This window comes from Rhamphochromis sp. 'chilingali' (genome assembly GCF_963969265.1).
Source record: "Rhamphochromis sp. 'chilingali' genome assembly, chromosome: 15".
In the NCBI taxonomy this organism is placed as follows: domain Eukaryota; kingdom Metazoa; phylum Chordata; class Actinopteri; order Cichliformes; family Cichlidae; genus Rhamphochromis; species Rhamphochromis sp. 'chilingali'.
This window is the reverse complement of record NC_137942.1, coordinates 28,091,020-28,115,183: the sequence shown is the minus strand read 5'-3', so window position 1 is coordinate 28,115,183 and position 24,164 is coordinate 28,091,020. Positions and strand designations below refer to the sequence as shown.

The 24,164-nt window shown below is 41.1% G+C and overlaps 1 protein-coding gene across 1 annotated transcript; it reads right to left on the bottom strand.

Annotated features, from left to right (window-relative positions):
• Nucleotides 1-1,080: 1,080 nt before the first annotated feature.
• Nucleotides 1,081-22,342, bottom strand: tlcd4b (TLC domain containing 4b). The gene is made up of 7 exons (XM_080904275.1): nt 21,531-22,342; nt 17,156-17,308; nt 13,709-13,798; nt 7,291-7,349; nt 3,965-4,059; nt 3,796-3,869; nt 1,081-3,689 (listed from the first exon to the last, which is right to left on the bottom strand). The coding sequence occupies exons 2-7, from the start codon at nt 17,299-17,301 to the stop codon at nt 3,341-3,343; spliced, it is 813 nt and encodes a 270-aa protein (XP_080760401.1). The 5' UTR covers nt 17,302-17,308; nt 21,531-22,342; the 3' UTR covers nt 1,081-3,340.
• Nucleotides 22,343-24,164: the final 1,822 nt, after the last annotated feature.

Below are 24,164 nucleotides of genomic sequence, written 5' to 3'. Positions count from 1 at the left end.
ATCACAGGATGATTTTTGCTAACTTTTTGATATATATACACATATAGCTAAGCAATTTCTCTTTATGAAATGCCATAACAAATAGTGGCAATCTGGCTGTTGTAAACAAATAAAAATAATTAGTACAGAATACAGATCACAGCCTTATATCATTCCACTCACTCTCTTTCCAAAAAACCTCAAAGTGTGCGACAGAGATCTTGAAATATATTCTGTAGAAAAACCCTGACAGGTACAAAAACTCTATTTGTCCAGTTCGCAAAAGAGCTACACAACAAACATCCCAACTGTGTCCTTTTTACATTGTGCATGAGACATGTGCCAGAGAGCAGTCTCAGTCTAAACTCATCCAAAAAGAGCAATACGCTACAACAAGAAGCGTATCAGCATCACTGCTCGGCCGAGTCTCAGTAAAGTCTCCCGTGCTCGGTAGTTCAGACTGAATATTCACAGCTTTGATTTCAGGAGGCTGGAGAAATGAGACACTAGCCTTCCCGTCCACTACGTGTACAGCTTAAAGAACTTGTGTTTAAAAAAAACAAAACACAACAAAAAGAACTTCATTTTCGACATCTGCAGGATCATTTCAATGCCACTAAATAACCTCTCGCAACATTCAGATATATACCCTGCCCAGAAAACGGGCTCCCCTGCTGGGATCAGCTTTGGGATTATAATACTTGGCCGGATTAATCACTGTGCAGGCAGGTTATAAAAATATATATACACAGAGTATACATAAGGAATATAGAGGAAATAATCACTGGATATTACATTAGAAAGTTCATGCTAATTCAAATCTGACTGCATCACATCCACCGTTTGTCTAAAAAGGCACAAGATACTGTAGCCCCTCCTTAGCGGTGACAGACAGAAATACAGGAGAGTCACAGCCCCACGGGGAATGTGCTTTATATTTCCACAGTGAAATCAGCAGCAGAGATTCTCAGACTATTTTAAACATTGATCCAACGAGACAAAGACTCGAAGGAGAAATCCACCAGTTTAACACTTCAAGTGTGTGTGTGTCTGTGCAAGTAACATTTGCTGGGAGGAGGAGGGGGGGGGGGGGGGGGGGGGGGGCTGAGGCTAAAAGAGAAAGGGTTTTATTTAAATGCTATATAATTAATGTTTAGTTTAAGTTGTGCAAGGATGGAAAAATTTATTAAATTAGATTTTCTTGCAGATTTTTAGGGATATGTAGTTACTGTCATTCATTTTTGGATGTGAATGCAGCTCAAGTTTAAATAAAACCCTTTCAAGCGAAGAAAGTACAAACCTGCAACCTGTTATTTCAAGATTTGATAGCAAAAAAAAAAAAAAAAAAATCCCAAACCTGAAACATCTGCTGTGTTTCTGTCTGTCGTGAAATCAGCTGTTAAGAATTTGCTGACAGAAGAACTGATGAATCTGTAAGAACTGAAGTCTGTAAATCTGAGTAATGCCAACTGGCCTATGGAAAGTGTGGTAACATCTTAGCCATACAGTACGCACAACTTACCTACTGTATGCGTATACACTGTACAGACATGCAGGTTGAGGGGAAACAATCAAAAAATACAAGTAGTACATGCTTTGAGTATGCTCTGAGAGGACAACACATTTTGGAAGATACCCAGCCCAGCCCCACCCAACCCCTTTAGCATTAGATTAATGCATTTAATATTTAGATGTTAGTCATCTATTTACCCTATTCACTAAGGCGTCACAGAAATATGTCAATCGTACCATGCTCTATCGTGACGATACATTTTATACAGTAAAGTAAATCATGCAGATTGCCACGGTGCTTTCTGATGTCGCAGACCGGTCCATCGAAATTCATGTTCTTATCTGCCAGACAATTTTTGAAAAAACTAATGTAAATAATAAAATGGCATATTGCTACCATTCCTATTGCTCAGATTCTGCAAAAAGGACAAGCACCACCATGGTGTTTAAAAAAAGGGCACTGAATATAGTGTGTAAGATTGCACGCTATGCAGTGCATGTGCAAACAAGTGGAACAAGTACATGTGGGTGAGTCTGCTTTCCACTATTAGAGTCACTGAAAACAGGGTGGATAAGTGGGGGGGGGGGATCTAACTACAAAAACAAACAAACAAACAAACAAACAATAAACAACACAATTAGAAGCAGTTTAGCAAAGCTGCTCTGCTGCACTGCACTGGCTGGGATAAGCTCTGAAGACAGAGGGAGAAGTCGCTCTGAGCCATTAATGTTGACACAGATGAAGTCTTGAAAGATAAAAACATTTTTTTCCTTTTTTAACAGGGAAAAAAAATAAACAGCTGATTAATTCATGAGGACGGGATCGACAGACTCTTTTGTAAGGCAGGGGGAGAGGTAGAACGAAAATGCTGGAGCTCAATTGTGGAGCCCTACCCAGTGAGGCAGAGGGTTGCAATGAAAATGATATTCCTTTGATTGCTAATGACAAGTGTTAAATTAAAAAAAAAGAGCCATCATGAAGAATACTGAAAAGGCAAAACTGTCCTGTTAGGAGCGAAAGGTGTAAGAGAGTGAGTCTCTGTCTCTCCTGCATGCATATTCTGTGTTTTACATAGAAACTCCAAATGATAACGAGGCTGGAGGGGCATGGCTGGTGATACAGGTAGGTGCCACTTGTTACGAGGAGGCCACAGCAGGTGATACTGTAGAAGAGGCATTCATGGTGTTTTTTTTCCTGTCTCTTTTTTTGTGAGGTTTGATGAGTTTAAGACAAGAGCCCTATAGATTCACAAACACTGTACGGGTCTGACGGATGAATTAGTCACTCTGCAGGCCACGAGTGTGGAATGATGAAGAAGCCTCGAGTTTGTCAGGAGCAAAAGTGAGTGCGATTGTTTTTTTTGTTGTTTTTGAAGGGGGCTAAGCAGTAATGTAATGGGCGATATACTCCTCTACTGTTATTGCTTTCCTGTTTTTTTCCCTTCCCCTCACGCCCCCTCCCACAGGCACTTCAGAGGATTGGGCTTTGGCTGAAGTTGAGTGTGAGAGCAGGCTGTGGGGGAGATGACAGAGGATTGGTGGTAGTGACAGGAGTAACAGACAGAGTTAAAAGTGTTCTTTTGAGCTCTACCTTGTCGTCTGAAAGCTATCACCCAGCAGGATACTAATCTGTCAGTGAAAAAGGTTGCAAACGCTGGTGCTTGTCCTGTGCCAGGGTGAGAACCTGAGGACTCTTAGCCCAGGCCACTAGCTGACTTCAAGAAGATCAGGGGCTGAGATTGAGGGTGAGAGGGAAGCTGAGGCTTTATTAAAAGAGCAAGGTTCCTGGTTGTCCAGCCTCCCTCCATGCTTATTGTCTGTGTCTACAAATGCTGTGCTCTACACCTCCTCAGTCTGTATGGTTGTTTGTGTGCTTCTTATCTAAGGAAGATGACGCCTCTGCTTCTACCTTGACCTTTCGCCCTCCTCTCCCAGTCAGGACCTTGTAGCAGCCCCGAGTGATTTTGTACATCCAAATAATGTTCAAGACATCCAGGGCAATGCAGGAGGTGATCCATGCCACCTGGGCACCCAAGCCCAGCCGCTCAAACTCCGGAGTGCCAAAAGTGGCGAATACACTGGCCCAGTAGGATGGCATGACTGCAATGCGCACCAGGAAGAACACCACAGCCATAGCAACCCCATTTAATACCACCAACCGGTGTGAGCGTGGGTACTTTAATGACTCGAAGAACCACCTGGAGGAGAAAGAGCCATTAGGAAATGTCAGGGAACAAGATATGTCTGCCATATGGTGTGAAGGGGATCCTGACAAGTACATATTCACAAGTGAGGATGACTCACCTTTGGTTCACAAATGGTGTGGATAGCTCAGAAATGAGACGGAAATTGGCAAAGTAGGGAAGGACACCACGGGTCTGCGAAGAGCAAACAACACAGATGATGAGGAATTTAGGAAGCAGAAGGACACAAAAACAACAAGAATCGGGTTTCAGAAAAATGAGCCACTCACCAAAACATATCCGTAAGCATAGAGCGCCGCCAAGTGGTGGCAAACGAAAAAGCTGTCCCCCATAGTGCTCCAATTACATGCTAGCAGCACCAGGTCTGGAGAGCAGGTGGAGACATTGGTCATTAAGCTAGCAAAACATTACACAGCTGACTTTAGAAGAAAAGAACAGAGCCCAGGCTGAACTGAGTCTAACACGAACACAGAATACTCAGGACTTTGACTCTAAAAATGACTTTGACATAATCAATTCATCAACAGATGAATTAAAACTTGTTACAAAACTTGGAGAGCTGACAATACATTCAAAACTAGAATCAAGTCATAAAACAGCAACTGAAGATAAGGAGAGCAAGAACAAAAGAACAAAGAACACAAATTTGCAGAAGAAACTGAAGGAGACATCTATGGTCCTCCATTTTCAACAGCACTCATGCAGCATTTTCATGGACTTAAGCAAAAAGTCCATGAAATATGTTTTTATTTCTCATTCTTTTGAGAGAACAATCAAATTGGTATACTAGTGGACAATTTCCTTTCCTAGTATTTTCAAAAGTTCAGTCGCTGATAATGAGCTTGCTCTGGACATTTCCCTACCATCACGATGACCAACCCACTCATGTGGCCATTATTTGGCTGCAGATTCCACAGATTCCCCTGCTAATTACCCAATCTCATATTCGACTGATGCCACAGTTTTATCAATCCCTGTAATTATAAAGGCGCAGATGGAAACCATTTATTAGTCATCACAAATTTCTGCAACCAGGCCTAACAGTCTAATTACCGTGCCTGACAAAGCCCAGCCTCCCAAGTCAGCAGTTATTGCTCTTTTGAAACGACTGAACTTTTACTAATGAATCATTTATTATTAATGGTTTATTACCATCTTCTGTACCACTGAGACTTGGCTCAAACTAGAGGACTACTGCCCCCTTGTGGAATTTTGCTGACTAAACTACAAATTCTTGAATGCCCTGAGGCGCTCGGGCTGTGGTGGGGTAATCGCTGCGGTTTACAAGGGTAATTTGAATTGTGTTCCATTTCCTCCCACTTCTTTTCATTCATTCAAATTACTATTGTTCAAAATTGACTGTGAAAATCTAGTTTGCTATATTATTATCTACTGACCTCCTAAATCTGCTACCAACTTCCCTAAATGAGTTCCCCAATCGACCTTCATCTATTGTTAAATTTGACAAGCTCATTTTGGTATGTGACTTTAACTTGCGCATTGATTCCTCTAACTGAATTTTACACAAGGCATTTCATTTAGTGTAACATGTTAATGGTCGCACACAATGGTGGGCACATCCTGGTTGGTTGTTTTACTCTTGGCTCATCTTTAGACTCTCTCTGTATGTCATATTTACTGTTTCACCATAAGTGTAATATTTTTGCCACAGTTTTGCAGCCAGTATCGTTTTCAAAGAGGAGAATCATAAAGCCTAGGATCTTTAATGAGAACACAGTGGCTACATTTTTAACTCTCTTACCAAGTGTCAATTATATTTGTAATAAAGCTGAGATAGAAAAATACAAATCACTGCCTTTTCATGACGGAACCAGTTACTAACCAGTCTACTTCTTTGGCTTAATTAGCATGAAAAACAGTCCAAGGTTCTTGTTTAACACCACGAACAGACTCCTTAATCCTGCTCAGTCTGGTTTTCCTGCCCAGCCCTCGGCTGAATGTGAAAAACATTTTTTTTCCTCTTCTGTTGTCTGTTAAGATCAATTATATCAGGTCACAATTAAACCCTAGTTGCTTTCAACCTGCTCAGTTGTGTCATGGAGTTCTGTTATCTAAGTTTTTTCCACGACAGATCTTCGTTATGTTTCCTAAAATGTGGAATTGTATGTAATAGTAGCCTTTGACACCACTGATAATCCCATTCTTATTACAGAACTGGTTTGGTATCTCAGGCCTAGCTCCTAAATGGTCTCATCATACTTATCTGACAGATACTCCAGAATTCATATTAACTGTATGTCCTTATCAGAGCCCCTCATATGAGGGGTTCCACAGAGCTCAATCCTGGGTCCAGTTCTGTTTTCTGTATATATGTTACCCCTGGGTTATCTATTAAATAGCTTCTAACAGGGATTTCCGACCGCTGTTATGCTGATGATACATTTTTCTGTTAAGTCAAACAACCTGAAGAGCCTCTCCTATCTCGGGGAATGCTTCACTGCTGTTATTTGTTGGATGTCTTTAAATTTCTGCCATCTCAATACTGGCAAAACGGAGGTTCTTGTGTTTGGCTCTTACAGCTTCTCTAAGATCAGTCATTACATTGTCCAGCTATCCAGCAATATCAAGTCACCTGTTAAGAACCGTATTTTACCAATATTTGAATTTGTAATCTCATATTCTCAAATTCATTCTTCATTTTTTATTAATGACATATAAAGCCCTACATGGCCGGGTTCTGCCTTTCTAGCAGACCTGCTAAGACCTTAATCGAGCACTCAGCCTGCAATCACTGATCAATGTCTCCTAACTGTTTCACACTTCCACATCTATTTTAAAACCAGAGGCAAAAACTCCTAAACCTTCTTTAGGAAAAGTTTTTCTTCTTCTTCAGCCCATGTTCTTTGTTCTTTGAATGTATGGAAGTATGCGCTTGTATGTTTTAGACATGCGCTTATCTTTTGTGTTATTTTATTTAAACTGAAGCATTTAAAAAAGTGCTATAAAAATAAAGTTACCATTATTATTATTATTAACTTCATAATAGTTTTTGTCCTGTTCTGCAGATTCTATGCAAGTTAGAATTTTTATTTATATAGCGCTAAATCACAACAATCGCCTCGAGGCACTTTATATTGTAAAGTAAAGAACCTACAAAATGTCAATGCTGAGCTCTCCAAGGCTGCAGAGGAGAACAAAAACTAACGTTGCAAGTTCACAAATGACCTGGAGTGCACCAACCAGGGAATGAAGGACTCCTGACTATTCTTTCATTTAATGTACAGGGTTTTTGTTTTTTATTAAAAGAAAGTGTAGGTGTGTCTCCCTTTGGTTTGAATTCTGAAGGAAACATTAGAAGTGTTTTAAATTCCAATTCAAGGACACATGATAAGACAAAATAATGACTTTCTTCCAAGTCGGACATGTCAAATATTTTGTCCTTTTTCGATGCTCCTATGCATTCACGTATCACAGGTATCCTTCATAGCATGTAATATACATTTAATTAAAACTATCCGACTCTACAGTAACTTGATTACAATACAAAGCTCTACTTGCACACACACACGAAGGGTAATGGCAGCCACATATGCAAAAAAACGAAACAAAGACAGAAGAAAAAATTAAACCTCACCATATAGGAGGTAACCACAGGTTATGGCTACATTTAGTTTGACGAGACTGGGGTCACCCCTGTGGAAAAGCAAAGGATACAGTGTAAAGGCACAAAGCCATAATGCTCAATCAGTGAGAGACTGAGATTACTGAGATTACCCAAATGCACCACTGAACAACACACGAAATCATTGCTGGCTGTGGATATCTGCCTGTACAACTCCTCCACCTAATGCACAGCACACAGTGCGATAGTTGCACCGTTTTGCACATCCTGTATAGTCAAAATAACTTATAATTAAACTACTTGTATATTAGAGACATTTTAATATTTTGTAACTTTGTAATATATTGTATTATTAAAATGTAGCTCAGTCTGTTACAGTGTCTTGGAGAAACAGTAACCACATAATTTCCTTAGGGATTAATAAAGTTTCTGATCCTGATTTTAAAAAAAGAAAGTAAGAAAAAAAAAAAAAAACAGGAAGAAGAAGCTTCAGTTTATGAGTTAAATTTGTTACGTTGTCTTGCTTCCCTGATCGACAGTCTGCAATACTGCACCTCTTGCATTTCTTAGCAGATTAAAACTGAAAGGTCATTTAAGTTCGACTGTCTAACCTTGATGAATTTGCTGTGATACTGTTGTGTGCGGTATAAAGGCGACTGTCTTGACAAGAGCAATGCTTGTGGTGAATCCATAACATGACAGATAGCTCTGCAGAAAAGATATCCACAATGCTGGCACTCCGTGTTCCTCTCCTCCCGTTTGACAGCGTTTCTGTTTAATCAGCAATCAGTAGTTCAGGCCATAAACCTGTGACCTGCTGCTCTTACCATTAAAGTGTCCTTGCAAATAACATCGGTTTAAAATAACAATGGAGGTATGTCTGCTTCAATAGAGATCCGATCCTTGTATCAGCCACAAGTATCGCATAGCAAATGACTGGCTGACTGCTTGTGTAACAGGAGCTCGCAGCACAGCGCACATGCTCTACTATACACTGTACCCACACCAACAACATGACCCTGGGCTCACTGCTTTCAAAATGTATTCTTTATCTCCAAGCTTCGACTGCCTCACTTTAAAATAAGTACTTTAACTAAGTGCATTGAACATCTGGAGATATAACCAAGTTACATGTAAGATTTTCTTTTTACCATACCATTTTAATATCTAATGAAATGTATGTGATAGAAACACACAGACACATTGATGTCAGTCCAAAATGAACAGTCAGGTCAAAGAAGAGTATTTGTTTGAGTTTAAGACTTAACTGCTCAAACATCCATCCATCCATCCATCCATCCATTCGCTTCCGCTTATCCTTTTCAGGGTCGCGGGGGGCGCTGGAGCCTATCCCAGCTGTCATAGGGCGAGAGGCGGGGTACACCCTGGACAGGTCGCCAGTCTGTCACAGGGCTAACACATAGGGACAGACAACCATTCACACTCACATTCACTCGCACATTCACACCTAGTGACAATTTAGATTAATCAATTAACCTATCCCCACAAGCTGCATGTCTTTGGACGGTGGGAGGAAGCCGGAGTACCCGGAGAGAACCCACGCAAACACGGGGAGAACATGCAAACTCCACACAGAAAGACTACGGCCTGATGGAGGAATTGAACTCAGGACCTTCTTGCTGTGCGGCAACAGTGCTAACCACCGTGCCACCGTGCTGCCTACTGCTCAAACATTTGTATTTATTTGAAAAGACAAAAAAAAAAAAAAAAACATTGTCGTTTTACTAATCTAACATTTCCCCAACATTATTGTTTCCATGAGTATACGTGTATGAATGTAACAAACATGGCCTCGGCCTGTTTTGTTGGAAAGTGTTCATCACACTCTGACAGAAATGCAACGTGCAAATATCAGGTTGGCTAATGCCCATCATGCCTGATAATGTGATTGTCAGGGAGCCTGAAAATCCACATACTTCTTGGTAATCTCATCCGTGTGACTCAACTTTGATTAATCAGATCTACAGTATATTCACGTTGTCTCTTCATGAATGGTTGACTGACTGGAATTTGGCCCAGAAAGATACGTAGAATGTTAAACAGGAAGTACTACAATAGCGCCAACTCAACAGGCATTATACAAAAGACACTCAAAGCCAAATGATATGCTGTTAAGTGGCAAGTAGAAGTCATTTAAGAGCACCAGATGCACTTAGCAGTTTGCTAGGCTTTTTCCATGGGGCTACAGATACGTAGTAATCAGAATGAACCTTGAGCTTATATGTGGTTCAAAGAAAAGCGCAAAGGAAACTTAAATAAACTCTCTATATTCTTACTGAACGCAACTTCGAGAAAAAACCTAACTCTCTCAGAGTTTGTCTTTGCTCAGCAGAACATCCTCACTGGCACATCAAAGTATAGAATTACCTGTAGCGTCTGTACTGTACTCTGTATCATTTATCTCTGTGACAGCTGCATACCCTTGACTGCCGCTCTTCTAAATCATTGACTGTTCCGCTTTTTAACTCTGACAACTTTCGTCTCAGATGGCCAAAAATCACACAGACTTAAGTGGGGGAAGTGTGGTGGTGCTTGGGCTATGAGTTATGTTCACCAGCAGCTGATCTGGAGCTGTGGTGACAAATGACAGCATGGGAATAGAAGGGTCTGACTTTCAGTGGATCTTAGACTTTTTGTTAGTCTTAGTCTGCAACCCTTCATTAAGTCATTCCAGAGTTATCAACAACTTAGATCTACAGATAAATCACGAACTAGCTGGCTGTGTTTCAACAGGTTACGGTTTAGATTCAGGGAAGCAGGTTTTAAAAGTTTTGACGTTCAAGAATGGGGAAACGGATAGCAGCACATTGGTGAAACTATGATGTATGAAAGCGCTTTTCATTTCCACCTGATGAGATGGATACTGGAAGTCCCATTCAATGTCAATTTTTGATTTAAATATTAATTCCAGTAAGATCAAAAGAAAGAAATATAATTCATTGGTTGATGATTCTCAAGGACGTTTATTCAACCTGTGACAACCAGGAGGCAAACAAACTCAACTCCAGGTCTCTTATAATGAATGAATGATAATGTTGGTAACACTGACATCTTATATGAATCTGATTAGCTTTCTACTTGCTTGCTCTATCGATAGTTTGACTCTTCATTCAGATATTTGCATTTAGTGTTGTGCATGCAGACCCTTAAGGGAAATCTAAGGAATAAAGCATTTTAACTGCAACAATAAAACACATTTGAATGAAGTTTGGAGAAAGACAAATGCACTAATTTACCAAAACCATAGAAAAGAAAGGAATGCTGGGATACAGGTGGATGACAAAAACAGTTGATGGACTTCTCTTTTCATCACCTCTATTGATTCTTAACAGCAACAGCATCCTTTAGCTGCAGGGTTGCATTTCTTTGAATAAAACTTGCAAACAAATGGGGCTGGATGCTGATGATGACATGCTGACCCTCCTCAGGAAAGACACTGGTGTTATAAATTAGGTTTTGGGGCCTTGCTAGGTAAGGTGAATTGAGGTTTACCTCTGGATTTTCAGTGTTACAAATGCAGTTCTCATCTTATCTGCTTAAATCGCTGTGGTAACTTCTGTGGCAAACCTAACCTGTTTCCAAAAAGGTTGTGCATGAGATAAGACATCAACATGCACATAACAATTACCTACTGACCAATCAGTTCACCGTTAAATGACATAATCATTCCTGCAAGGTCACATGAGGGATTTGAGTTATTAGCCAGCACCTAAACCCTCTGTCTTCTCAATACAGGGACCTTTCTTTGCTGCTTCTAAAATAAGCAAGTCAGCCTGTTTAACAGTCTAAATTCTGTTTGTTTTTTTGTTTTATTTATTTAAGGGTGTTTACTTGTGTAAACAACATTGGGACAGCAGCTGAAAGAAGGCTAAAACCTATTTGAATACCATGAGAATACATTGAAGCAAAACATTAGTTTAATGGAACACCCTTTTCTAATCCTGTATCTTAATAATGGAGCAGTGATACAAATAAGATTGCATTTACAGCCACTAATGCCTTTCCAGACTTCCCGATGGCCTAAAGTGCTTTAAACTGTATGTATGAAAGAATGAATGAATATAGCAGTTTTTTATAGCAGAAGATACACACTCACACTCTGATGCTTTGGCTGCAAAAACTGTGTTGCTGCGGAGCATGTATTATGTGATTAACCTCTTTGCAGTTTTCTAATATTATAGCTTGGTTGTTGTTTGTACAATATGCCAGTCTGCTGCCTGCCAGTAGACCTGCCCATATGCTGCCAACACCACCTCTTTTACAGCGCTGTGAATAAACTGGTTTGATTTATCAAGCCGATAACTATTAGTGCCTGAGTTTTCTAAATCTCACCAGAAAGACTTGCTGAACTAAACATCCTGGAAAAGCAACACGAGAACAAAGAGTCATGGTAAAAAGAAAGCACACCCTTCAACCACAATGTGAGAGACTGATACAATCCTAATGCTTTAAGTTATTGGTGCTAAGGGTGGTTCTACAAGTTGGTGACTCATAGGGAGTACTTATTTTCTTACACACTGCATCTGCATTTTAGCTTAGTTTTGTTAAACAAACAATGAGACAATCTGTCTGTCTGACTTTATACTCTCCTAATCTGAAGACTTATAGGACTAGATATCATTTTTTATTTATTAAATGAGATTTGACAAAATGCACTTTCACCTTATCTTGTTTTTTTTGTTGCTTATTTTCCTTTAGTGTCAAAAATATATCTCAGGTTGTCCTAAATTTTAAACAAACTGAAATGCGGTCCTCCATTCTCCTCAGACTGTCATGCACATGTTAAGTTCAAGTCCAGATAAGCCAATCAAGAAATGCAGCAGGGGCGAGGCCGGCAGACACGGCGCTTGTTAACCGAAAGGATTATGATAACAGCCGAAGCTGTGCTGACAGTCGGAGTGACAACCTGAAAGAGCCTGAGCAGCAGCTGCAAACAAAGCAGGCTTCTAACAGTTTGGCTCTGACCGCTGCGCCACCATTTAGCACAGCGCCGAGAGAACAATGCTGCTGTGTGACAGGCCTTAATGATGCTGTAGCGCAATCAGATTGACTGGAGAATTAAGGCTTGCTCCACTCCGGTGTTGAAATGAGATGAGCTTTAAAAAGGCATTAGGATACTTCTGGGAATTGGCTAGGTGCCGGTGGGTGACGGGAATAAGCTTAAGAAATTCAACAATAGCAGTGAAGAAATAAAGTTGGAACAAAGAAACCATTTCAGCAGAGAAATGACTGTCACCTTTTGCTCAAGGGGGGTGTCTCAGAGAAGTGATAGAAGAAAAATCCTGCCTGCAACCCCCCAAAAATGCTGGTAAGGTATTAAGCACTTGAACACTGAGCAGATGAAGACTAGCAGCAGGAGGAGGGAGGGAGAGCTCATCCCTCCTGCCCGTGCCCCTACCCACTGCTGTTTTCTCCCCTTTTTCTTTGCTCCATCAGCGATGCTAGCCAGAGAAACAGAATAAAAGAGCATTGCATTGATATGGCAGCTAGACATGTGTAATCGGCAACCCAAGGCAGGGGGAGGATCGTGAGGGCTGGTGGTGCGAGGGAAAGGGAGAGTGGGTTTTGTTTTGTTGTTTTTTTTGTTTTTTCTTTGGGGGGGGGGGGGGGGGGGGGGGGGGGGGTTAGCTGCTGCTGTTTGCTATAAAAAGGCATCTTGTTGGTGGGATTTCTAGTCTGCTGGACAGACAGAGAGGAAGTGAAACAGAAGGTAAGGAAAAAGAGGAGAGAGGGGAAGGAAGTGGTGTTGTAAGTGAGAGAAATGAGAGAGCAAAAGCTGAGGAGAGATGTGTTCAAAAGACTGATTGAGATATTAGAAAGGAGAAAGAAATGGGGGGAGAGAGAGCGGGAGAGTGAGCGAGAGATTGCCATTTCTCTTTTTCAGGACTCACTGATCCAAATAACAGAGTCAGCACTGGTGGGGAGAGTGAAGGCAGAGAAGACAGCGAAGACAAAAATCAAAGTCTAAATCCTCCAAATCAACAACTCTCTGGAGACTCCACTGACACGTTAGATCCATCCTCTCGCCTTCCCTCTTTCGTTCTCATGAAGGCAATGCCATCTCTGTCGCGCCAAAAGGTGTTAACTACCAATCCCGACGATTTTTCACCACCCCCCCACCTCCCTCTTCATCCCTTCATCAGTTTCCACCCTTCCCTGTGTGAGAAAGTTCCGGCTGCCAGTCTGAAAAGGCAGATGTGGGAACACAGGTTTCTCCCAAAAGCACCCACGGCTTTAACAGTACTTCAGTATTTTTTGTTTATATGGTTGCACAGTATGTGGACAGCATATGGCTGCATGCTGCAAATCTTGTCTTACTTCGTGCACGTGACATGATATTCATGGATGCTTTTGGTTTTTTTTTTGTTTTTTTTTTAATGCATGAGTGTCTCCTTTCTGTTCCTCTTACCAGACAGGGTTGGCGTTGACTGCGTCATCGTACCACAGGATGTACAAACAGAACAAGCCCACAATCAACGCGTGCACTGTGGACACTAACCTGGGAGACACACACACGCACACATATTACAAGAGCAAATTAGTGAACATGACAACAGATTAATAGGTTTACAGTCAGGAACAATCATCAGTCTTTTTTACACATCTGTTCATACATGCATAGTGTACAGGTTTACCAAGCTATGGGCTGAAAGAGCTAAAAAAGTGGAGCTAGCTCCAAAAGTGAGTCAATCCCGATTACAGGTGGCAATCACCAGACACTCCATGATATGGTATAAACACATGACATTTTGAACTCCGTTGAGAATTACAATAACTTACATTGTGATTTATCCCCTTTTTTTAAACTGCAAATTATGTTCTCAAAGTTTAACTTTGTCAGTATCTGTTACATTAATAAGATAAAGTTCTCTCACTTCAGTTATTTTTTGCTGAAAGATGAGATTATCAAACATATCAACACTATCACTAAAATCAGCCATCAGTCTGATAGTGAATGGGGTCAAGTTGGCAATTACATGCAATCTGTTTCTGATAATACAGCTAATCATCAAATTCACGTATCTGTTTCTGTCTACATAGGCAGAAATTCATATTTCACCATTACATTTGCACTCGGCAACCTTCCTGTTTTATAGGAATACAACCAGCTGGCAGCCAGTTGAGCAGAGTCACCTAATTCAATTCAGTTTTATTACATTACACAACAACAGTCGCTGTTGTTGTGTAACAGTTATATTATATATAACACGTTATTTATATATAACACGTTATTATATATATATATATATATATATATATATATATTTAACACTGACATTGTTGGATTATCGTCTGCTGTGCATACAGCTCAAAAAAACAAATAAAAGTAAAATCTGCTTTTTCATTGGTCTGTTACTTAGGACCAATCAGGAGATATCTGTGGGTAGCATTGCATATAGTTTACGGACTCTTGGATTTCCAATATCTGGTCCCAATATGATCATTTTTGAAAAACAAAACAAAAAACAAAACAGCATTTTAGTTTCCCAAATTTAACACTTGGCTTCAAAATGCAGAGACTAGAACCTACTGGGTGAGTTCATGATGACTAAGCCCAAGTTTTATGTTTAGTCTATGATAGCTGCATTTATTTTATGCACTGTGTTCAAGTAAGTTACTTTCTTTGACCTTTGGAGTAGTTATGTGGGCCACTGAAGAGATACTCCAGAGGTCCAGTGGGTCTTATCTCTTCTCTACCACAATCACAATTCCTCCAGTGTCACCATGCAGCCTCTATCCACAGACTGCAGCTGCCAGCCTGAGCCTTGGCCAAAACTGGCTCGATGGCAGGCTGCTGTACAAGCCCAGTCTTAAAAGTATGACTAGCCACTGAGTTATTTTCTGTTACAGAAAGTTCTGGATGCAGTTACTCTATTTGAGGACGTGCAATAATAAATAAGAGGATGAGGAAAAACAGAAAAGACATGAAATAAAAGTACAGGACACACTTTTTTGCTCACAACCATACTGCTTTTCCTTAGAAGTGCTTCCTCCCTTCTCTCCCTGCACTTAAGTTGTGGTTACATAAACAGCACACTGACACACTGAGAGCTGGCTGTTACACAACAGCAGACCACTCTAGAGTGGGCCATCAGCGCTTTGCCTTTGACTTGTCTTGGATTCCTTGGTCAGTGCACTCCATTCTTTCAATTAGGTAGAAGCAGGCTAATGTAAACCACAGCTGCATGAAGAAAGTGTAATCTCTGAGCAGTACATTACAGAAAACAGATGGAGGAAGAAAATAAAAACAGTGAAAGATGTTACACAACTACAAAACATTGCCCCCTGAACCTCACCCCTGAGGTTTAAGTTTGAAACTTTAAACCACTCTGTGCTCCACCAGCCGTTCACATCACAGCTGTAGTTGTGCAGAACAATGAGCTGGCCTGAGGCACATCGAGGTTCATCTCAACAGAACCGCACAGAGGTTAGCTCGGTCAAGGCTTTATAACATTTTGCAGCTACAGATTTTTATTTTTTTTTTGAGGAAGTGCATCTCACTTGTACAATTTTATGACAAAAAAATAAAAATAATATCATTACTTTATATTTTGCTATGAATAAGGGGAGTGTGTGTTACAATTTATTGAAATATGCACAAACATGCATGGAAATACAATATACAAGCTAAAAAAATGGTAGAAAAAGACTAACAAGCTTAAAAGTCAATATTTGGTTTGACCACCTTTATTTTTCAGCACAGCCTGAAGTCCTTGGAAAGCAGTCATGTAATTTCTTTAAATAGTCTTCAGGAATGGTTCTCCAGGCTTCTTAAAAGACATTCAAAGCTCTTCTTTGGATGTTGGCTGCCTTTTCTTCAGTTTTCTTTCAAGATGATCCCACCATGCTTCAATAATGTTAAAAACCGGGTTCTGGGGGGCCAATCCATGCCTGACTGATGTGTGTTTTTTCGGGCCCGATATGCATTTTCTGTATTGGCACTGTGTTTGGGATCATTTTCATGTTGAAAAATGAAGCTGTTCCCAATCAGAAGCTTTTCAGATGATACTGCATGGTGGATCAAAATCTGATACTGTGTTTCTTCAGTTATAAATCAGTTTTCACTGGCTGATTGCAGCCACAACCATGACAGCGCCTCCACCGTGTTTTACAGATAGCTGTGGACTCTTAAGCCCCTTTTCCATTAGTACCTACTCGGGTCGATTCGCCATGGAACAACATGACCTTTTTTGATGCTTGAATGATTCACAGGTCAGTGTTAAGCAGCTCAAAAAACCCCCAAAAACCATTCCTCTGAAAATGGTGAAAAAGCAACAAATGTCCTAAAAAACATTTGTGAGACCTTCAGAAAGCCTGGAGAGGTATTTCTCAAGACTACTTTTAAAAATTAGGAGATCTGGCTTCTTCAAAATATTAAGAAATGGGAGAGGAGGGACTGTTGTACAGTATATTTCAACATTTATTATCCTAATCGATCATTCTTAATGTTTTATCACCTCCTAAAAGGGGGGAAAAAAATGAAAGAAATCCCCGGCTATACCCCATTTTCCACCAACCAAGTACTGATGCTCAGTCCAGAATCAATTCCATGCTTTTCTACCAAAAAAAATAAATAAATAATTAACTCACATTCACTGAAAATTACAGTCCCAAATGATGAAATTACTGTCTTCACTGCAAAAAATTCACCAATGATCGTCCACCATAATTTTCTTCCCACAGGCATTACATCCAATTCTGCTGGTAATGCAACATAATCGGTTCCCTTTCCTCTTAAAATGTGCCGGCATTACTACCAGCAATGGCACTATAGCACAGCGCTGCTGTAAAAAAACAAGGTAGCTCAGGTGGAAAGAAAAGGCCTGTTGACGAGCAGCGTTTTCCTGTGACGTACCTGGAGTTCCATTCAGTGAGCTTGGTGGGAGGCAGCCGTCCATAACCTGGGGTAATGGCGGAGGAGAGCGGCGGGCTGGCCACTGAGAAGAGAAGCTGGAAACCCACAAAGCTACCAGCTACCACGGTCAACTCTCTCGTCTCCATCACTCACCTAAACACAATGGGGAGCAGAGGAGGGGGGGGGGGGGGGGATGCACAGAGAGTGATACACATGGACAGGTTCAATCGATGTCTGTCAGTCATTCTGGGCAGTGCCAGAAGAGAAACTGAGGTGGCATTGAGAGCGGAGGGAAACTGTGGTTCAGCCGGCGCACAAAGAAGAGGAGGAAAGGGAAAGAGACAGAGGGAAGAAATATAAGCTGAAGACATGAGCCGTCTAATGCAAGTGACATGAGCGCTTTAGCCAAGAAGGGCACGGTGGGAAAAGGTGGGGTAAAAAGCTTTTATAGATAACAGAGTGGCAGAAACAGAAAAGAAGTTACTGGGTGTGAATACGTGATGCTAAGCATTTAGAACTGAAAAAAGGCTCTGTGTTATTATGCACATTTTGCAAGGGGATTACAGAGAGTTGTTTAGGACACACCAAAAAAAATCCCTGAGAAGAAAACAAAGCCTGAGCGAAAGAGGATTTTCAAGATGAAGCAACAAGTTCAGCTCATGGGATTGCATAAAGAATTTCAGGCGGTATTTTACTTAAAACAATGCTTGTTGTTACAGCTTTGTTTAGGCTTAAACCCCTTTTTTTTTAAACTCAATCTTTGCCATTCTGCCTCGCTTCCATGTTGCTGACACTTTATCTTAAAATGATAAGGCAAATTTGAACTAAAAGGAAACCGTTCCAGGGAATGCTAAGCAAACTACCGATTGTAAACATACACTGTGAACAGTCTATATTTGAGTAGCTTATGAGATTTATTTACTTTGACTCACGTCATCGCACCAGAAACCAGTCTTTTCAAACCGCAGGTAATCAGCGAGGGAACGGTGCCACGCTCACTAAAACCACTGAATCAGAGACTTTTTTTTAATGAGTCCTTGAGTAGTTATAGATTTTCATCAGTTCATACAAGCTCAGACAGTAGTCCTATTGGTTGTTACGTTAAACAAGAACAAGAAGTTCAGACATTTTTCTGAGAACTTCCCTAAGTTGAAAAAACAGATAGCATTTAAAGAAGTTCCACTTCTCTAAGAGGACTTCGCACTACAAGTCTCGACACTTATCAGCTTGTGAGTGTTGCCGTTCCTGTTATTTGTTTCCTGCAAGCAAAAATTACTTGCATTTCTCAGCTTCCCCCCTTCAACAGATCACAACCACAATTACAGCCAAATTGTCCATGTTTAAAACAAACAATTTTAAAAAAGGAGGTCAAAAAAGACCCAAAGTTCACAGGGAACAGAGGGTACTGAAGTGCATTCACATAATGACCTGTTATCAGTTATCACCACATCCTGTGTCAGCACTGATCTGGACTCTGTCCTGATAAAACCCCGTTTCCCAAAAAACTGTGACGCTGAGTAAAAAGTAGAGAAGTTTAAATTCTTAGAGTTAACACTGTTTATATTTGGAATTATTTAATGTTATATTTGACTTTAAAATTGCAACAAACACGTAATATCTAATGTTAAAACTGATCAAATGTACTTAAAAAAATAAAAATATGAGATAGCGGTTCTTTCATGAACATTGGGATATTTGCCAGCAAAAAAAATGTAAAGAAGACTTGGTGAAAAATCTCACTGCTAATTAGTCTAACTAGTAAGATAGCTGAGCTTAAAAAGAGCATCCCAAATGGACTGAGTTTTTCAGAAGACCGGAAAAGCGTCACTACTCTGGGAAGGCCTTTGCGGTTAATCAGTTCAAGGATTTAAGGCCCTGCCCACATGTACACAAGTAAGTCTTTTGGTAAACATAGCCCTTTCTATGTATTTTTGCCATTTCTTTACACATAAACAGTGTTTTATGTGACTGATCTTTAAAACAAAAATCCTTCCAATGTAAGGATTTTAAGAAACTCGGTTTCTCCATATACACCTGGACAAGGCAAACAGATTTGGTCTTGTAAATCCAAAGGTGTATATCATGTGCATGTGGACACAGCCCAACCCCAACTGGAGGATTTGATCATTTACTGCGCAATATTACTAAAAGATTAACATAAGCCTGTGAAGTCAAGGGACAAGCCTGAAAAGCAGCACTAAATGGCTGTAATGCAGGACTGAATGGCTCACTATGTGGGCTCAGAAACAGTCTGAAAACCTGTGTCAGTGGACACAGCTCAGCACCACATCCACACACGTAAGTTAAAACTCGAACGAGATCCAGAAGCGTTGCTGCCTCCTCTGGGCCAAGCCTCATTGAGGATCGAGTGAAGCAAAGTGGAAACTCTTGAATTCATTAGGAAATTCTGGACACAGAATCCTCATGGCTACAGAGGAGAGGAACTGTGCAGCTTGTTATTAGCACAAAGTTTAAAACCCACTAAGTGTGGATTAGTGGAAATACTTATTTATTTGTAGCATCATACACTGCTATTAAGTCTCTGTCAGGGAAAGCCTTGCTTGTTTCAGCAAGGATACGCACACACTCCTACAGGTGCTTAACTGCCTGCAGTCAATTCATTCAGATTATTCTGCAACAATAAAATAAAAATAAGGAAGCCCATAGAGTGGCTAAAATCCTATATCAAACTACGAAGCGGAAACCTTTCACTTTTCAAACTACAGCAACTGGCCTCCTCAACAAGAGAAGCGGGGCTGCAACACAGTGGGAAACATGGCATGCATTTACTGTCTTTTTTACCATTCTCAATTAGAAATATATAAATGGATGAACGAATGTTATGCAAGCCACGTGATTCCACTTTTGACTGGCAGACACAGCAGTTGCTGTACAGTTTGTGAAATCATGCTGTTTACAAAGCAACCTAAGCAGTTTGACCCATATTACTAAGTGTGTATCCAACATTTTTCATCTACATTAAAATGTCCAGTGCTGTGCATATACACCGCTGTGTGAAAGCCAAGGAAGAACAACCTGCTGAAAAAACCCAAAGCACCTCAAGCCAAAGTGCCACGAGCAACACTGCATCAATTCAGTGTCGACCATGATTACAGCGCTGGAGTAATCTTCTGCACAAACTCCCATCGGTAGGACAAACTTCACTCTGCAGTAAATAAACACATTTACCAAGAATCAAAGCCGCTGCAAGAAGTGCAACTCCACTCCAGCTTTCCAAAGCCCCATTCTCTCAAATCTGGCATGTTCAGCAGGGAAGCTGAGGCAGGCCATTCTTCTTTCTTTTTTTGGGGGGTGGGCTCTTATTGTCCCCAGAAGCAGCTACGCACATTCCCGGGCAACCCTGATCATGTGCAGCATGTGCCTGAATAATTCATTGGCATTCTTCACCTGGCAGGCTGGTTCATAGCGCCCCATGGGAAGGAGCAGCTCACGGAGCCTCCTCACTGCGGCTGACAGGTCGGACGGGAGAAGTGCTCTGCCATCCTCGTCCGACCTTGGTCCGCTGGACTATCCTGCTGCTGTCAGCAAACCGTGACCCTGTGACATATCGACCAAATATAAATAATAGGGCTTCAACTCTTCCCCCACCCCCTTCCTTTTTGATTTGGAAATCTAAACCGGCCCCCCCAGTCTACCGCATTGCTACAGCAGAGGGATGGGTCTGGCTCGCTCCGAGTTGGAGGATCAGTCTTCGGCCAACCTTCATCACACCAAACCCCGCAAGCAAGCAAGCATGCAGGATCATGACACGAATACTGATACATGACTGGTGGCTACTGCCGTTTGAAGCTGGAAGAAATGCCCAGATTTAGCAAACCCTCTCTTCTTTGATTTGGACTATTGTGCAGCCCGCACCACCTCATCGGCGACTGGCGGGTTCGGCTTACAGTAAAAATGGATCTATGTAACAGCAATAACCCCCATAAATAAATCCACTATGTTTGGCGGGGGTTGTAGTTGCAAATGCATCGTAAAAGCACTGCAGACGGCTGAAGAGAATGGCAAAAAAAATGTGTCGAAAAATAGGAATCTCATTGACAATGGGGGAGAGAAACACAGCTTATTAAACAACACAAAGACAGGAGGTTTTGAGCGGATTGTAACAAGCCGCCAAAGCGCAGCGGACTGATTTCAGGAGAGCAAAGTTGCTCCAGAAGAAAGCTCAAACTGTGTGGACTGCTACGTGTCCTGTTGTTTCTGCCGCCACGGCAGGAGGAGAGAGGGACACGGGAGCTGTTGCAGTCCTAAGGTATGTGCGGGGGAGAACTGCCTAAACTGAGTAAAATAAAGACGGCAAGGCTTTTAGTCTGCGCTGTGTCTGATGTGGTGGAAGGAGATGGGTGAGCTCTCGTACCTGCTATCCGTCGCATGCGTCTGTGTAGGCGGATGAGCTCCCGGTTCGCCCCGTGTCTTCTCCACTTTCTTCCAACTTGACGTTAGCTAGCAAGTCTGCTAATCGGAGGCAGCCCGCAGGCTTTCCCCGTGCGAGCTCAGGGAAGAAGAAAAACAACCTCCGCTGCTACAGCACAACGTGGCAGAACAACCATTACAGCCCGGAGAAGAGAGGCTTTCCCCGATTCCCCGCTGTCATGAGTCTACTTGAAAAGTTTTTTGTTTTTTTTACTCGTTTTTATTTTGGCGTTGACAGCAAGGACCCAGTGGTGACGTCGGTACGTACCCGCCCACGCGTGCACACGCCCCCCACCGCCGCACACCCCTTCACCAGACAAGAGTCTACGCTACAGTCTGTGGGTTACACCCACCAGGAACAAAAGCCACTGTATATTATGATTGATGATGATCCGCTGCAGCACAGGTAGTGGAGACGTACAGTCTGAAAGTCATGCTGCTCTGCTGGCCGATGGACTAACGACTTGCAAGAAGATATCTCACACGCACAGAGTGGACTGAGATATGCTCAAGGGGCTCAACTGTTGAGCACCAAACCTATCCATCATAAGTGGATCATGAGGATTTAAGTTACCCCAGGTGTATTAAATAATATGAGCTCAAACACTCCTTATGTATGTGTCAAATGTAATGTTGAAAAAGCCCCCTTACTTTAAAGCCTATGGAAGGAAAACTATGTAAACGTGACTCGTAGTGCACTGAAATAAAAATGAAAACTACACTTTAGCTAAAAATTAAATGAACCTTTGTCAGATCTAACAATACAATAAATGTAATATTTAAAAAATATATACAGGACATCTCTCCTTTTTTCAACAATTTAGTCTGGTGCATGTGTTTACTGAGATAGGAACGTCAACATGACTGTAGGAAGTGTGTCACAGTGTTTGTGTTGTCATACATAATTAGAAGTTCTTAAACTTTGCATTTGACAAGTACCATTCAAGACACTGAGGCAAAAATAAAATTCAAATATTGAAATTAAGCATTAAAGAATAAAATAAAAACATAATATAATATAATATAAAATATAATATTAACTATAAGAGCTACTTTTAGCTCCTCCCATATTCACAAGGAGTCAAATAGCTCAGTATGTTTGCTTTGGCAGATTTTTAAGCTTTTTATGCAGATTGCTGACCCTCACTGAACCTGGTTCTGTTGGAGGTTTCTTCCTGTTAAAAGGGAGTTTTTCATTCCCGCTGTCACCAAGTGCTTGTATAAAGGGGTTGTCTGATTGCTGGGGTTTTCTCTGTAACAAAAAACACCTTGAGGTGACTGTTGTTATGATTTCAATTTTCCTGTAGACTCCTGGTGGAGCATAGGTCCGCAACAACACCACGCCAACGGACTCTGTTCTGGGCCGTTCTCTTCATCTGGGTCCATGTCATTCCGGCGGCCTTCACTTTGCTCTCGACAGATCTTCTCCACGTCTGTTTGGGTCTCCCCACTTTCCTTTTCCCTTGTGGGTTCCAGTCCAGTGCTTGCATTGTGATGTTGTCGAGTGGTTTTCGAAGTGTGTGGCCTATCCAGCCCCATTTTCTCTTCTTGATGTCTTGACCGACCGGGTTCTGGCTGGTTCTCTTCCACAGGTCTGTGTTTGAGATCTTCTCAGGCCATCTGATGTTGAGGATGTGTCGCAAGCACTTGTTGATGAAAATCTGTATCTTGCTGGTAGTGATGTTGGTCACCCGCCACATCTCGGACCCATACAGGAGGACTGCTTTCACGTTGCTGTTGAAGATGCAGATCTTGCTGCGCTGAGATAAGGCTTTGGAGTTCCAGATGGGTCGCAGGGTGTTGAATGCAGCCTTGCTTTGTTGATCCCGCTTCATCTGTGCCTCCATTGCTGTTGACTATGGTTGTTATGATTTAGCACTATGTTATTTAAAAGTTTTACATATTTGATATAAATCATTTAGCATTGTGTAAATAAAATTTAATTGTCATTTGTAAACCAAAACACTATAAGGTCACTAATTATATTTAAACTGAAAAATAAAGAAATGCAAATAAAATCTAGGAAGAAAAATAAACCCTTCTTTCTGTAAAAAAAAGATTCAAAATGTACCTGTCAAATGATCTTAAACACAGTTACTCATTGTGTATTTTATTTGTACCCAAAGGGCAGTGTGTGCTGAGAAACAAAGAAAAGAAAATGATCGACTTGTGCATATTACACGTGCAAGATGCGTGATTTCTCTCTGTTGGCAAGGCATAAAAAAGCCCTAGCAGCTATCAGCACGTCTCATCCTTTACAAATGAAACAAACAGGCAAAAGGTTTGAAATGCACGATTGATTTGCTTTGGAAATTTAATGGTGAGACACACCTAGGGATTGCAGTAAACTCCTTTGTCTGCTATACAGTGCTCTGTTGCTCAATATATTTTTTTATGTAATGTAATAACTGCTTTCTCTTAGCGGTGGAGGGATTTTTTTTATATTAATGTGTCCGTTTATATATATATATATATATATAAGTGTGTGTGTGTGTGTGTGTGTGTGTGTGTGTGTGTGCATTTCTATATGAAAAAAATACATGTATGCTGTGAGTATAATTCATAAAAAGTCTCTTTT

Bases quoted from the DNA above. Each gene is read 5' to 3' on its own strand.
- tlcd4b (XM_080904275.1), bottom strand. From the start codon at position 17,301: ATGGAGACGAGAGAGTTGACCGTGGTAGCTGGTAGCTTTGTGGGTTTC. The intron at 3,870-3,964 runs GTGAGTGGCTCA...TGCTCTTCGCAG, and splicing joins ATGCTTACGGATATGTTTTG to ACCCGTGGTGTCCTTCCCTA. The intron at 3,690-3,795 runs GTGAGTCATCCT...TTTCTCCTCCAG, and splicing joins ACACCATTTGTGAACCAAAG to GTGGTTCTTCGAGTCATTAA.